The sequence below is a fragment of the Hypanus sabinus genome, chromosome 3 (genome assembly GCF_030144855.1).
Source record: "Hypanus sabinus isolate sHypSab1 chromosome 3, sHypSab1.hap1, whole genome shotgun sequence".
In the NCBI taxonomy this organism is placed as follows: Eukaryota; Metazoa; Chordata; class Chondrichthyes; order Myliobatiformes; family Dasyatidae; genus Hypanus; species Hypanus sabinus.
This window is the reverse complement of record NC_082708.1, coordinates 28,257,359-28,269,874: the sequence shown is the minus strand read 5'-3', so window position 1 is coordinate 28,269,874 and position 12,516 is coordinate 28,257,359. Positions and strand designations below refer to the sequence as shown.

At 41.1% G+C, this 12,516-nt stretch overlaps 1 protein-coding gene across 1 annotated transcript in view; it reads left to right on the top strand.

The window, feature by feature from the left end:
• Positions 1-12,516, top strand: part of relt (RELT TNF receptor) — a 72,055-nt gene that overhangs the window by 40,536 nt on the left and 19,003 nt on the right. The window contains exon 6 of the mRNA XM_059963952.1: positions 4,104-4,355. Within this exon, the coding sequence (XP_059819935.1) occupies positions 4,104-4,355 (252 nt within the window). The remainder of the gene's footprint in view (positions 1-4,103; positions 4,356-12,516) is intronic.

The window sequence follows — 12,516 nt, the reverse complement described above, 5'->3', positions numbered from 1 at the left end:
ATATTCTCGTTGCTTGCGTAAATCAGCGGTACTGAATTTCAGAAGCAAAGTACAATGGGCAGCTGTAACTATGGTCTGTTTACCGTAAGCGACAGCAGGTGAATTTACACTCATTCCTTGTTGCAAAACCATTTTCTCAGGCAGCAGATAAAGAGGCCTTTCGATTTCAGGCTGAACATTAAGTATCCATTTGCATTAATTCTACATCAATTCTATTTTATTCCCCTATATTCCTATCAATTGCACCAAATTCTACAACTCACCTACATAGTAAAGGCAGTTATAGTGGCCGATGAAATCATTAGCTTGTGTAGTGAATCGGGAGAGCAAAGTTTGAGGCCTGGTGTTTGGTGATCAGCATGTCCTGATGTCGAGGCTGAGGATCAAGGCCCAAGGGTCAAGTCAGAGGTCTAGAAGTCAAGGCCAGTTGGCCGGAGTCCTGTGTCTGAGGATTTCTGCAGGTCTGCTGGGGTTGCCAAAGGCCCAATGTCTCAGTGTCCAAGTCCAAATCAGTCCACTGGAGGTCAGAGACAGCTTGACTTGGATGGAGGACTGTGTCTGTGCGTGAGTGGGGTGGAGTAACAAGGCTTGTTTTGTTGCTTGTGTTCTGTATTGTTATGGATATGCTATGTTGGCATTGGGATATGTGGTGACGCTTGCAGTGTACCCCAGGCACTTCCCCCGGATGTGTTGACTGTTAACGCAAATGACGCGTTTCACTGTTTTGAAGTAACATGCGATAAGTAATCTTGAATCTAGCTTTGTGATGTGAGAGGAAGCCCACTTGATCACAGGGAAACTCCAGACAGATGCCACTTGAGGCCAGGATTGAACCTGGTTCCCTAGGGTTGAGGCAAAAGCTCTTCATCTCCTCGTATCCCAGATAAAATCTGTTTATTTGACAGTGGAAACATTCTCATCAATGAGTTTTCTCGATAAACTTCCTGAGATTATCCAGAGACTGTGCTGCTTTAGACCTTCTTATTGTTCTTTAATGTGTCTGACAGAACACACCACGAGCTCACAGATACAACCCTAAAATAACTTGGCTTGCTATTTCACGCACACTGCAGCTGTCACTTGCGGCTCAGTTTTATTGTTTGTTAGGCTGATAGGTGTCTTGTTGTCTGACTGTTGAAGACACAGTCTCCTTATGTGATCTCACACACACAACTAATTCAGTTCCTCCTCCTTGTGCATTCTAACCATTAACCCATGCCTTGCCCTTCCTGCTTTGGTCTATTTTCCCTGAAGATGAGAGGTCATGGGTTAAGTGTGAAAGGTGACAGGTTTAAGAGGAACTTCACTTAGAGGGTGGTGAGAGTGTGGAATGAGCTGCCAGTGGAAGTGGTGGACGTGGATTTCACTTTCAACATTTAAGAGACATTTGGATAGATACACAGATGAGAGCAGTATAGAGAACTATGGTGCAAGTCGATGGGACTAGACAGATTAGTAGTTTGGTGTAGACTAATAAACTGAAGGGATTTTTTTTCTGTGCTATAGTGTTCTATGATTCTGTGACAAAACAGTTTTGTACTCCTTTCTGGAAGTACATATTCATTATATAATACAGATTGAGATTAAGTTGCCCAGATGGTCAAGTTGTGGAATGGGAGTGCTTTCCTTTCCGCTATCCAGATTCCCTGTGTAAGCACATCGGCTCAATGCAACTCATTGCGAGAAGATCTTGTTTGAGATGTGTCACTGTGTATAATGACGAAGCTTTCTTTGTATAGGCAAAATAGTCCAATGATGCTGGGAGGGCAAATGAAGAAGAAATGTATTTTAGAGTTTTGGAAGAGATTAATGAAGAGAGGTGATTGTCTCTGGTGATGCGTTTGATTCAGTTATTCAGGCAATGTCATACGTGGGTATTAACCTCTTATGCTTCCCAAGTGCTGTTAATTAAGCTCTTTTATTTTTTTAAAACCGATTTCATAGAAAGCCAGGCGGCATTATGGTGCAATAATCCAATAGTCGGTACCTTATTCCATAGAACACATTCAAATTCCATTGTAGGAGAAAACAGGAATTCAGTTTTCCTTTTAGATGTCAATATCAGAAACTATGAATCACTGCACTTTTTAAAATTTGTTTTCCTCCATGGTGCAGAGAAGTGAAAATGAAATGGCAGCACCCTACTGTTGCACCAGAGCGCTCTCCACTGACTTGCTGGTGCTGACCTGTGCACCTACAGTGTGTGGGTTCAACAGTGGAGCTTGCATTAGGACTGTCCCTGTGGTGGTCTGCAAACGCTCAGTGAACGGATGGAGACATATATAGACTCCCCCACCCCCACATGCACCTGATCCTCATGGGGTGTTCGGCTACCAGCCATCATGGGTGACTAGAAAGCTGCTTTCCTGGTAGCCAGTTGTGTTGCCACAAATGTACCAACTTTACCCTTCAGCTTCCATGCTAAAAGCCAGGCAAGATGTCACTCGCATGGTGACAGATGAGCAACACTGAAGAAAAATGGGCTTGAAAACAAACTCTAATAGTCTCAACTGGTTAGATCTGTAGGTCTTGCAAATATGTTTATTGCCATCCAAAATTTAAAAAATGGTCTTTGAGGATGCTGGGAGAACAGTGACAAAATACCCTACTACAAATAAAACAAATATTTTTATCATAATGACCCCAACCAATGAACGATTATCTTTATGAATATTGTTGTATATTAGGAACATTAGATAACAATTCTATTTTTACCTATTATAAAGTATTTTCAGCAATATTACAGCAGTAGCTTACCACGCAATTCAATTACTCCATGTGCGTCATTAATACAGTTGCAATTTTCACAATGACAAATGTGAAAGGCTTCAAGGCTGGCAGCAGTTCATGTCATCTCATCAGTCACTGCGAAAAGCATAAAGATAGGGCTCAAGTCTTCCACTGACCTGCATGTTACTTCCCTTCGTTTAGAGTGCTTTCACAATTATTTTCTAATATTTTTGCCTACACCGTTGTTTCTGCAAATGTAAGTAAGTCTCCCTCTATATCTGAATAAACAAGACAGTGATTCCAATCACAAGGACAAAGTCATATTTTAATGTCCGGGTGTAAGTGTTTGTGATATTAATACCTGCAAAGGCTGTTTGTGATTTGTCCCCGGTCAAATCCATCCATTGAAACACAAAACCATTTCTTTTTGTTCAAAGATGGCAAAGGTCAAAAGAACGGTAGCTTATTGATAAAGAGTTAGAGCAGCACGGTGGATCATTAGTAGCTAGACTGGGACACAGTATATCCAGAATTGAGATGGCATGGCAACATAGCACAATGCTTTACAGTACAGGTGATGCAGGTTCAATACCCACCTCTGCCTGTAAAGAGTTTGTACATTCTCCCTGTGACCACGTGGGTTTCCTCCCACAACCCAAAGACCCACCAATTGGTAGGTTAATTGGTTATTGTAAATTGCCCCATGATTAGGCCATGTTTAACTTGAGATTGCTTGGTGGCATGGCTGGAAGAGACAGAAGGGCCTATTTCATGCTGTATAAATAAATGGTGACCAGTTAGGCTATAAATAACTTCCTCTTTCCATGATGTTCTTTTGGGACAAAATCCATCCTTAGTCAATTAATTCTATTTGTAGATGCAGACTTGTAGTGATGTGGGTGACTTGACTTCACAGAGGCCTAGCAAACCATCGGGTTGTTAAGAGGATATTTCCCTGTCAGTTCCAGGGACAACCAAGGAAAGGCTTTCCTTGTAGATCAAGAGAATGCAGATCTTGAAGCAACAAAACATCTGCTGGAAGAACTCGGTGGGTTGAGCTGCTTCTGCTGCTGTCAATATTTCAGGTTAAACTCCTGCATCAGAACTGTCATGCAAGTTTCAACCCAAACTCTTAACTCTTTCCACAGATACCGTTTGACCTGCTTGAGTTCCTCCAGCAGATTTTTTAATAATGGCGTAGACTCCGATGTCTTCATTCCCCTAAGTGAACAATTGTGCCATATCAGTGCGGGATGATTAGATGACAATTTTTTTCATCTTTTAATGAAGCAGCAGCAAATTTAAATGAGGTGGATAAAGTGGATAAAGTCTTTATTGTGCCTGATAATTAAGGTCACTTTTGTTTTTGCCAGGGCTTTATTCCCGTCTGATACGTGTGGCACGGAATACCCAGCACACACATCAGGCAGGCCTTTCAAAGTCTTCCAACGAGAGCAAGGAGGTGACAAATGAGGAGAAGCACACAGAGTTTGTTGTCTTCGCATTGGTGCCGGTCTTCTGCATTGTGGGATTGTGCGGAATTTTCATCTGCAATGCCCTGAAGAAGAAGGGATACCGCTGTACCTCAGAAAAATCTGATGATGAAAGTCCCAATGGGAAGCTGGGTAAATACAATCCAAATTATACTGTTTATATTTTTCTTGTCCTAAATACTAATACACCTATGCAAATCTGCATCTGTATAAAGCTCTGCTTTAATGCTCACTCTTTTTTTGTAGTTCGATTTGGAGTTATTTTTGATGGATCTGAAGGTGCCCAGGCATGCCTCAACTTTAGTTCTTGCCTTTTCAGTTAATGCCATCAGCTCGTAAAGAGAAATGTTTGGGCAAGCAAGTTTTTTTCCCTGCCTACAGTTGGATGATAGACTATTTGTAAATGCTTTAATTGCTTTAAGTTATACTCATTGTTTATGTTAAAATGGTCACATAGAGGCCCTGATCTGTGCTGTGTTTTGGCTACTCGTGAGTGATTCTTGCGTTATGTTTAATACAGAGTCACATCCTACTATAGTTAAATTTCCAGGAGGTGGGGGCCGTTTGAAAGGTTGGAAGTTTTTTTCCCATCATTTTAAACTAAGAGGCCATTTCAGGGGAATATTAAAAAATGAACATCTTTATTCCCTTGTTTGCTGTTCCACCACAAGTAGCCACTCCCCTTCTCATGGCAGCTTTCCATCACCAACGTGCATGATGCCTTCTTTACGCCTTCCTTCTCCACCATCTCGGAAGTCAAACATTCTCTTGGGGTGAGCAGTGAATCATTTCTACCTCCACTTTGGTGTGCTCCATTCACCCAAGTGGTCTCCTTTAGACTGAGTGACTGCTCTTCAGTTATGTCCCTGTAGAGTCAGCGAGTCTGACTGAGCTTCCAGTTGGCTGTTAGTTCTCCATCCCAATGCTATTCCCCTATTTCGCCTTAGTCTTTCTGCATTGTTCTAACAAAAACTCAAAGAATAGCGTCTCATCTTTTTAAAAGCACATTATTGAATTCAACTATTTCAGATCACCAGGCTTTTCTTTCTAACTTCTGGCCCTTTAAGATGTGTGACCCTTTGCTCTCTGCACCTCTCCTTTACTGCAGCATAAAGCAGGGGTTTCTGCAGGTTAATGGTAAGGCTGCATGGTGTATATATATATATAAATTTTAAAAAATTGGGAACCTCTGGCTTAAAGCATTTGATTTTTAACTTTTCCGAGGTTCGATGAAAAGTTATTGATCTGAAGCATCAACTCTGTTTCTCCTTCCACTGACATTGCCAGAATTGCAGCATTTTCCAGTTTTATTTATAAAGATAGCTGTTTGAATGTTCAGAGATCATATTTGGGCCAGATTTATTTAAGGCAACAGAATTCTTTTTCCAAAGGACATTAAATCAGCATTTTTTTGCCCCAGCAATCTGGCAACCTCCAGGTCTTTAAAAAATTCCGAATTTAAATTCCCCAGTCACAACAACAGCATCTGTGCGATGTCTAGCTCTCTGGATACCCGTCTAGAAATCAAATCACAAAGCTATCACTCCTCAGACGGATGTTGTTCCTTCATTCTCCATTTGTAAAGATGCCCACCTGCCCAGCTCATTTGCAGAGCCCAGGAAAACTTACTGCATTGCTACCATTATATAAAAATCTTCTATCTTCTGTAGGCAGCAAAGACTGCATATTTACGGAAATGATGAATCCTTTTATTCTGCCACCCCCTTCACACTTGATTTTTGTTTCTTTGGGGACCAGTATAAAATTGTCAGCAGCCTAACTGATTCTACTTATTTTATTTATTCAGTAAAACTTTGGCGGTAGTGGTTAAAAATCAACAACTCTGAATTTCTGTCAATCCTTTGGTAGTTTATTTCTTTGCAACATTAGCAATGAGAAGTGACCTTATTCCCCTTGGGGTAGTTCCCCTGTGAAACTATGCTCAGAAGGAGTTATCCTTTCCCTTTATTGCATAAGAGTTACCGAGAGTAGGTGGGTAATTGAACAGTTACTCTAGTTTGGTGTTGATTTATGTAATTCTGATCTGTGAGGATTGTTGAACTAGACTGGCAATTGGCATGGAGAAAGCATTGACTGATTCGCTGTTTATGTGAGAAATTTGGAGAGCATCTTCATCCAGCCCAGTAATTACATGGAATTGTTTACAAAGCAGCATTTTGCTTTTGATCAAGGCTACAACCAAGACCAAGCTGTACCTGGTATTAAATTAAAAGTGTAACCAGATCCAAAAATTATAAGCTTTAATTGTAAGAAAATTTGTTCCGTTTTAGCTCCTTGTATTTTATCACAGTTGGCATCAGATAAGCTGGAGGGAGTTTGAGAATCCATTTAAATCTGTTTGTATAGGCATAGGTTTGGGAAAGGCATCTCACATCCTTTGGCTCAGGTAGCCAGTTAAACCCCCTTCTCAGTCTTTTGTAGACCTATCAGCAAAAAGAGCCTACGTAGGAAAGGGTGATGAGCCCAGAAGTCTTTTGTTGCCTTTGAGAAGTCTACGTGATGTAGCATAGGATAAGGTTGTCATTGATCTGATTTGTAACTTACTTGTCACGGCACCTCTGTTTTCTCATTCAAGATTTAAAGGAGAGGGTGAAGTAAAGATGGGGTGGGCAGCTATCATCTGGAATTTGCTGTTGGAAGGATGATGGAAATTGAATCACTGGGACACTGGTGAGAAGGCAGTTTACAAGCTCTGGGATAAAGAACAGGAAACACGACCAATCAGATTGTTCTGTACAGAGCCATTCTGGTCTTGATGGGTAAGACGATCAGAACTGCTGAAGGTTGACCTCATACGGTGTACTAGGTACAGCCTCAACCACCCAGAATCAATTCTGACCAGTGCAGCTGTTGAGAAATTGGCCATGCCTTCCTATGAACACAGGTTTTTGAATTCGTGCTCTATTTTCCAAAGACCCATGGCGTGATAGGTTAAATGGCTGTGTAAATTGATCGCTGTGTGTGGATTCTGGGGCAAGTTAATAGAAATGTTGGAAGAGTAAAATGGATTGGTTTTGATGGCTGGCTTGGACACTGGGCCGAAGGGTCTGTTACTGCATCTGACTTTATAACTCTAAAGATAACTATTTTGCGTCAGTTCTCTTGATTCCTTCCTGGGATAGGGGAGGTGTGCTATGAGGTGAAATTGGCCCATGCTCAGTAAATTGTAGTAGAATTAAAAAAAATTTTATCTGGAGATGCTGAATGGAATCAGCCTCTTCTTGCTGCCCAATAACACCCAAATGGCCAATTAACATCCTAACCCATATACCCTTAGAAAATGGGAGGAAACCAAAGGACCCGGAGGAGGCCTACACAGTCACAGAGAAACACATACAAAGTCCTTCTTGCAGAGAGTGGCAGAACACAACCCAGATCACTGGCGCTGTAATAACATTGCGCTAACAGCTACTCTACCACACCACCCTCAATCATTAAAACATACAATATACAGAGAGGGATTAACAGTGTGGTCACCACTTCCTCTATGCAGCAAGAGATTCTTGCAAATGTGGGGGTATAGTGAATATCAGTCCTCTGTGCTAAGGTGAAGAGAGATTTCCTCCAGATTCCATATCACTGTGATTCTTCATTTTGGAGGACTGTTATAACTACAGCTAAGTATTGAGTTTGTGGATGTTAAATCGAGTCTGAGATGAGGCCAGATAAGTATTCCTCCTGTGGTGTAACTTGACCTTGCCTTTTGTGAAGAAGAGAAAATCTGCAGATGCTGGATGTGCTAGCAAAACATAAAATGCTGGAGGAACTCAGCAGGCCAAGCAGCATCTATGGGGGGGAAGTACAGTCGATGTTTCAGGCAGAAACCCTTTGTGTTTGAATCTGTAGAAGCATTAACCAGGACAAGGCTCCTTAAGGAAGAGTGTGAGAAAGTTGTGGGTTTGGGAGGCCAAAAATGACAAATCTCAAACTGAATGAATGATGTATATTGTCTTTGGAATTGTGCAGAAATTCTAGCTTTTTTGTTATTCAAATTGGATTCAAATACTTCCAATGAAATTTAAAATGGAGTCAGCAGACAATAGAAGACATTGTTTATAGCATTCCATAATAAGAGTTAAGACTCGCCCAAGTCAGCAAAGCACTGGACTCCAGTGGCTGACTTTGTTAAATGCTGTGGATGTTTTGATACAGGTTTCAGAAAGAGCCAAATAACATAGTGGCAGAGCACTAAGTATTATATCCAGACAGCAGAGAAACCAGTCCTTAGGACCACTATGTTCATGATGACCAGGTACCACCTGTAGTAATCCCATTTATCTGTCAGATATCCTGGTAAGATCATAGACATTGGAGCAGAGTCAGCGCTATTTGGCCCATCAAGTCTGCTCCTCTATTCCATTATTTATCATCGCTCTCAACCTTTTCTCCTGCCTTCTTCCTGTAACCTATGATGCCCTTACTAATCAAGAACCTATCAAGCTCTGTATTAAATCTACCGAATGACCTGGCCTCCACAGCCATCTGTGGCAATAAATTCCACACCTTCTGCCTAAAGCTTTCCAGAATCTCCTCCATAAATTTTTGACGTACCCAGTTCCTCAACTAGCTCTTATTATAAATCTAACAACAGCACCATACTCAGACATTTCTTTCTCAAAAAGCTACTTAATATTTCTAGAGTGCACCTTACCTACATAAGAAGTATATTTTGCTGTCTTAATTTACCTGACTTCACCAAGTATATTAGTTAAGTGCCCGGAGAAGGCCTTTTTATTCCCTTTCTGTTAACTACCATTCTACTTGTATTTCCTTTGTCCTTATTTACTTACTATTTGATGGTTCTGATATTCGGACTGATTTACATTTACATTATTAACTTAACCCACTGAAGCCTTATTTAAATTCATATTCAGCAAGTTGTGGTTTTGGCTGCTCTACCTTTACTGTTGCTATAGAAAGCTTATAGTCTATTTGGGTGGTAGGATGGAGATACGCTTCTACCAAAGAATGTGTAAAGCGCTCCTTCCCTCTGCTAGCCTGCAGGTTACCCTTGGGCAAGGTGTAGTACCTGTTTAGTGCCTCCCAATCAGCTGTGGGAGTAGGTGGTGGTTGGTGCATATTGCAAGCCTTGTTATGTGCCCACTGATGCCAGGCAGACAATCTCTGATGGATATTGATGGCTGTAGTCTGCTGTGCCTCAGTGATTCAAGTGCTTGTTCAACTACTTAAATGTTGAGTTTCTGTGTTCAACCAGGCAGTGTAGTTCAGACTGCAACCACCCCTGGGTGGCGATAAAATAGCAACACAGTACAGATCACCTCAACATTTATTGTCTGTAGAAATGGGGACAATAAAAAACCATGGCACTTGCTCCTGATTTGTCAACTGACTGCTGCACAAAACAGTCTTAAGTGAGGATCAGACTGAATCCATCGTCCAGTTTCTTCGAAGGGAAAGGAATAGTTTTTTACACAAAGTTGTATAAATTAGATAATGTAATGTTTGTATCAACAAAGCTGTGTAGCCACACAGTTGAACATTTTCTCAGAGAGATTTGGTTTTAATTCCCATCTGATGTTTAATGCACTGGGTATTCTCTGATAGAGGAAAATCTAGTACAAGATATTAATTCAGTTTTCTGTCTGGTCAGAGCTAACCAATCAGAATATTCGATGCCGGGGTAATTCTTCGTGGTTAAGCCATTTCCTGCCTTTGTGTAAAAGGAAACTGTCAGGAGTCTTGGCCCAATGCCAGCGTGAGTGTAAAAACACCTTAAAGTTCCACTAACTAGGCCAAATGGAGTTCATTATAGAAACACGGTCAAAGAAAAATTAGAACATGGCTATATTTTAAGGAGTGAAATATTAAAAATTTCCTTTCCTTGACTTCTTCAAAAATTAGAGGTGCTGGTGTATTTTTTCCAATGCGTTCTCAGTTCAGGTAGCAAGATAAAGTTCATTTTGGAAACCCAAAACATGATATGGCTAGTTGAGAGGCATGGACGAGCATTATAGTTAGGGAGTCTGTCTGTCTGTCACTGGAGGTCCTGGGGTAGAAATGTTACCTGTATGAAATGTAGTGACATTTGTGCACTGAATTTGAATCTAAATTAGTCACACCACATGGAAACAGACCTTTTGGCCGAACTCATCCAAAGACGGTCCAGTCCTATCTGCTAGCATTTGGCCCATAGCCCCCTAGACCCCTCCTATCCATGTATTTATCTAACTGGCTTTTAATTGCTGCTAATGTTTTTAACACGCTGGCTGCCATAAGTCAGGGCACTATATTGGGAAGTTGTGTTGCAGTTATACAAGCTAATAGTGAGGCCACACTTATGGTATTATGTACAATTTTGGTTGCCCTGTTGTAGGAAGGAGATTATTAAACTAGAAAACGTGCGTAAAAGATTTACCAGGTTATTGCCTGGCTTGGAGACATGAACTATAATTTCCAGGAAATAGTCCTATTCCATGCAACGTTTTTTTTTTGGAACTTGGGCCAGACACGCATCAGACAATTAACATAATAAACTGTATGTCTTGGAACTATGAGAAGAAATTGGATCAGGGCAAACGTTCGGTCTCTACAGAGATTCCCTTGAACCTGGGTCTCTGGTGTGGTGAGGCAGTAACCTTAATTGCAACACTGTGCTCCCCATATGGCTTTGGTCCTCAATATCACCTTGTGCAACTCGATCCTCGATTTCCTCACTTGCAGACCCCAGTCTGTGCGGATTGGTAACAACATCTCCTTCACAATCAACATCAGCACAATGCTGTGTCCTCAGCCCCCTATTCTGCTTTATACTTAAAGTATGACTGTGAGGCCAAGTACAGCTCCAATGCCATATTTAAGTTTGCTGATGACACCACTGTTGTTGGCCAAATTAAAGGTGGTGACAAATCAGCATATATGAGGTAGTTTGCAAATCTAGCGAAGTGGTGCCACAACAACCTCTCACTCAGTGTCAGCAAAACCAAAGAGCTAATTATAGACTACAGCAGGAGGAAACTGGGGGTCCATCAACCTGTCCTCATCTGGGATCAGAGGTGGAGAGAGTCAGCAGCTTTAAATTCCTCAGAATTATCATTCCAGAGGATCTGTCCTGGGCTCAGCAAGTAAGTGCCATTACAAAGAAGGCATGGTATTGCCTCTACTTAGAATTTGTGCAGATTTGGCATGTCCTCGAAAACTTTAACAAAATTCTATATATATGTGGTGGAGAAATAACTGACTGGTTGCATCACAGAACACCAATGCCCTTGAATGGAAAAATTGTAAAAGTAGTTAATGTAGCCCAGTCCGTCTCAGGTAAAACCCACCCCACCACTGAGCAAACTTACAGGGAGCAGTATTGCAGGAAAGCAGCATCCTTCATCAAAGACCCCCACCATCTAAGTCATGCTGCTCACTGCTGTCATCGAGAAAGAACTACAGGAGCCTTCAGTTTCACACCAGCAGGTTAAATAATTTATTATCCCTCCACCATCAGGCTCTTGAACCAGAGGAGATAACTTCACTCACCCCAGCACTGAATTGATCTACAACCTAAGGACTCTACAACTAGTGTTCTCAATATTTATTGTTCATTTAGTTGTTACTACTTCTTCTTTGCGGACTTGCACATTTTGACTTTTGCACATTGCTCATCTCTTTCACTATTGTTTCTTTCTATTTCCTACAAATGCCCACAAGAAAATAAACTTCAGGGTAGTATATGGTGATATATATGTACTTTGAACTTTGCCATTCCTGTATTACGTGGTTGTCGTAATGCTCTCGGAATAACTAGATATGAGGGGTGGTTGTTGTTATTATTATTATTATTTTTATTACGCCAACTTGTTGGGTTTTACCCAAATCCCAGAAAAAAGTGAAAACTTGAGTTTGCCTGTCACAAGCTTTTGTGTATCTGTTAGGATTTAAATCAGCAATGTTTAGCCAAGGTACTGGTCTCGGCTCTATCCTTTGAATGTGACCCTTGAAGTGTTTAATCTTGAGGTATTTTGTATGAAATGTTACTTCAGTCAATACTTGTGCTCTGTAACTTCCTACAATATGGAGGAATGAACTCCCTATACGTTAGGACACTTGTTACAAAGTGGTGTGTACTGTCACCAGAGCTTATCAAACAAAAATGGAGCTCTCTACATTCAGTGCTTTCAGCTGTGAATGTGTATCCTGTTTAGTCCTCTCATAGACACTGCTTGACCTTCTGAGTTCCTCTAGCGGTGTGTGTGTGTGTAATTTTAGAATCTGCAGAATCTCTTGCTTATGTATCCTGCAAATGTCTTACCTCGTGCTCATG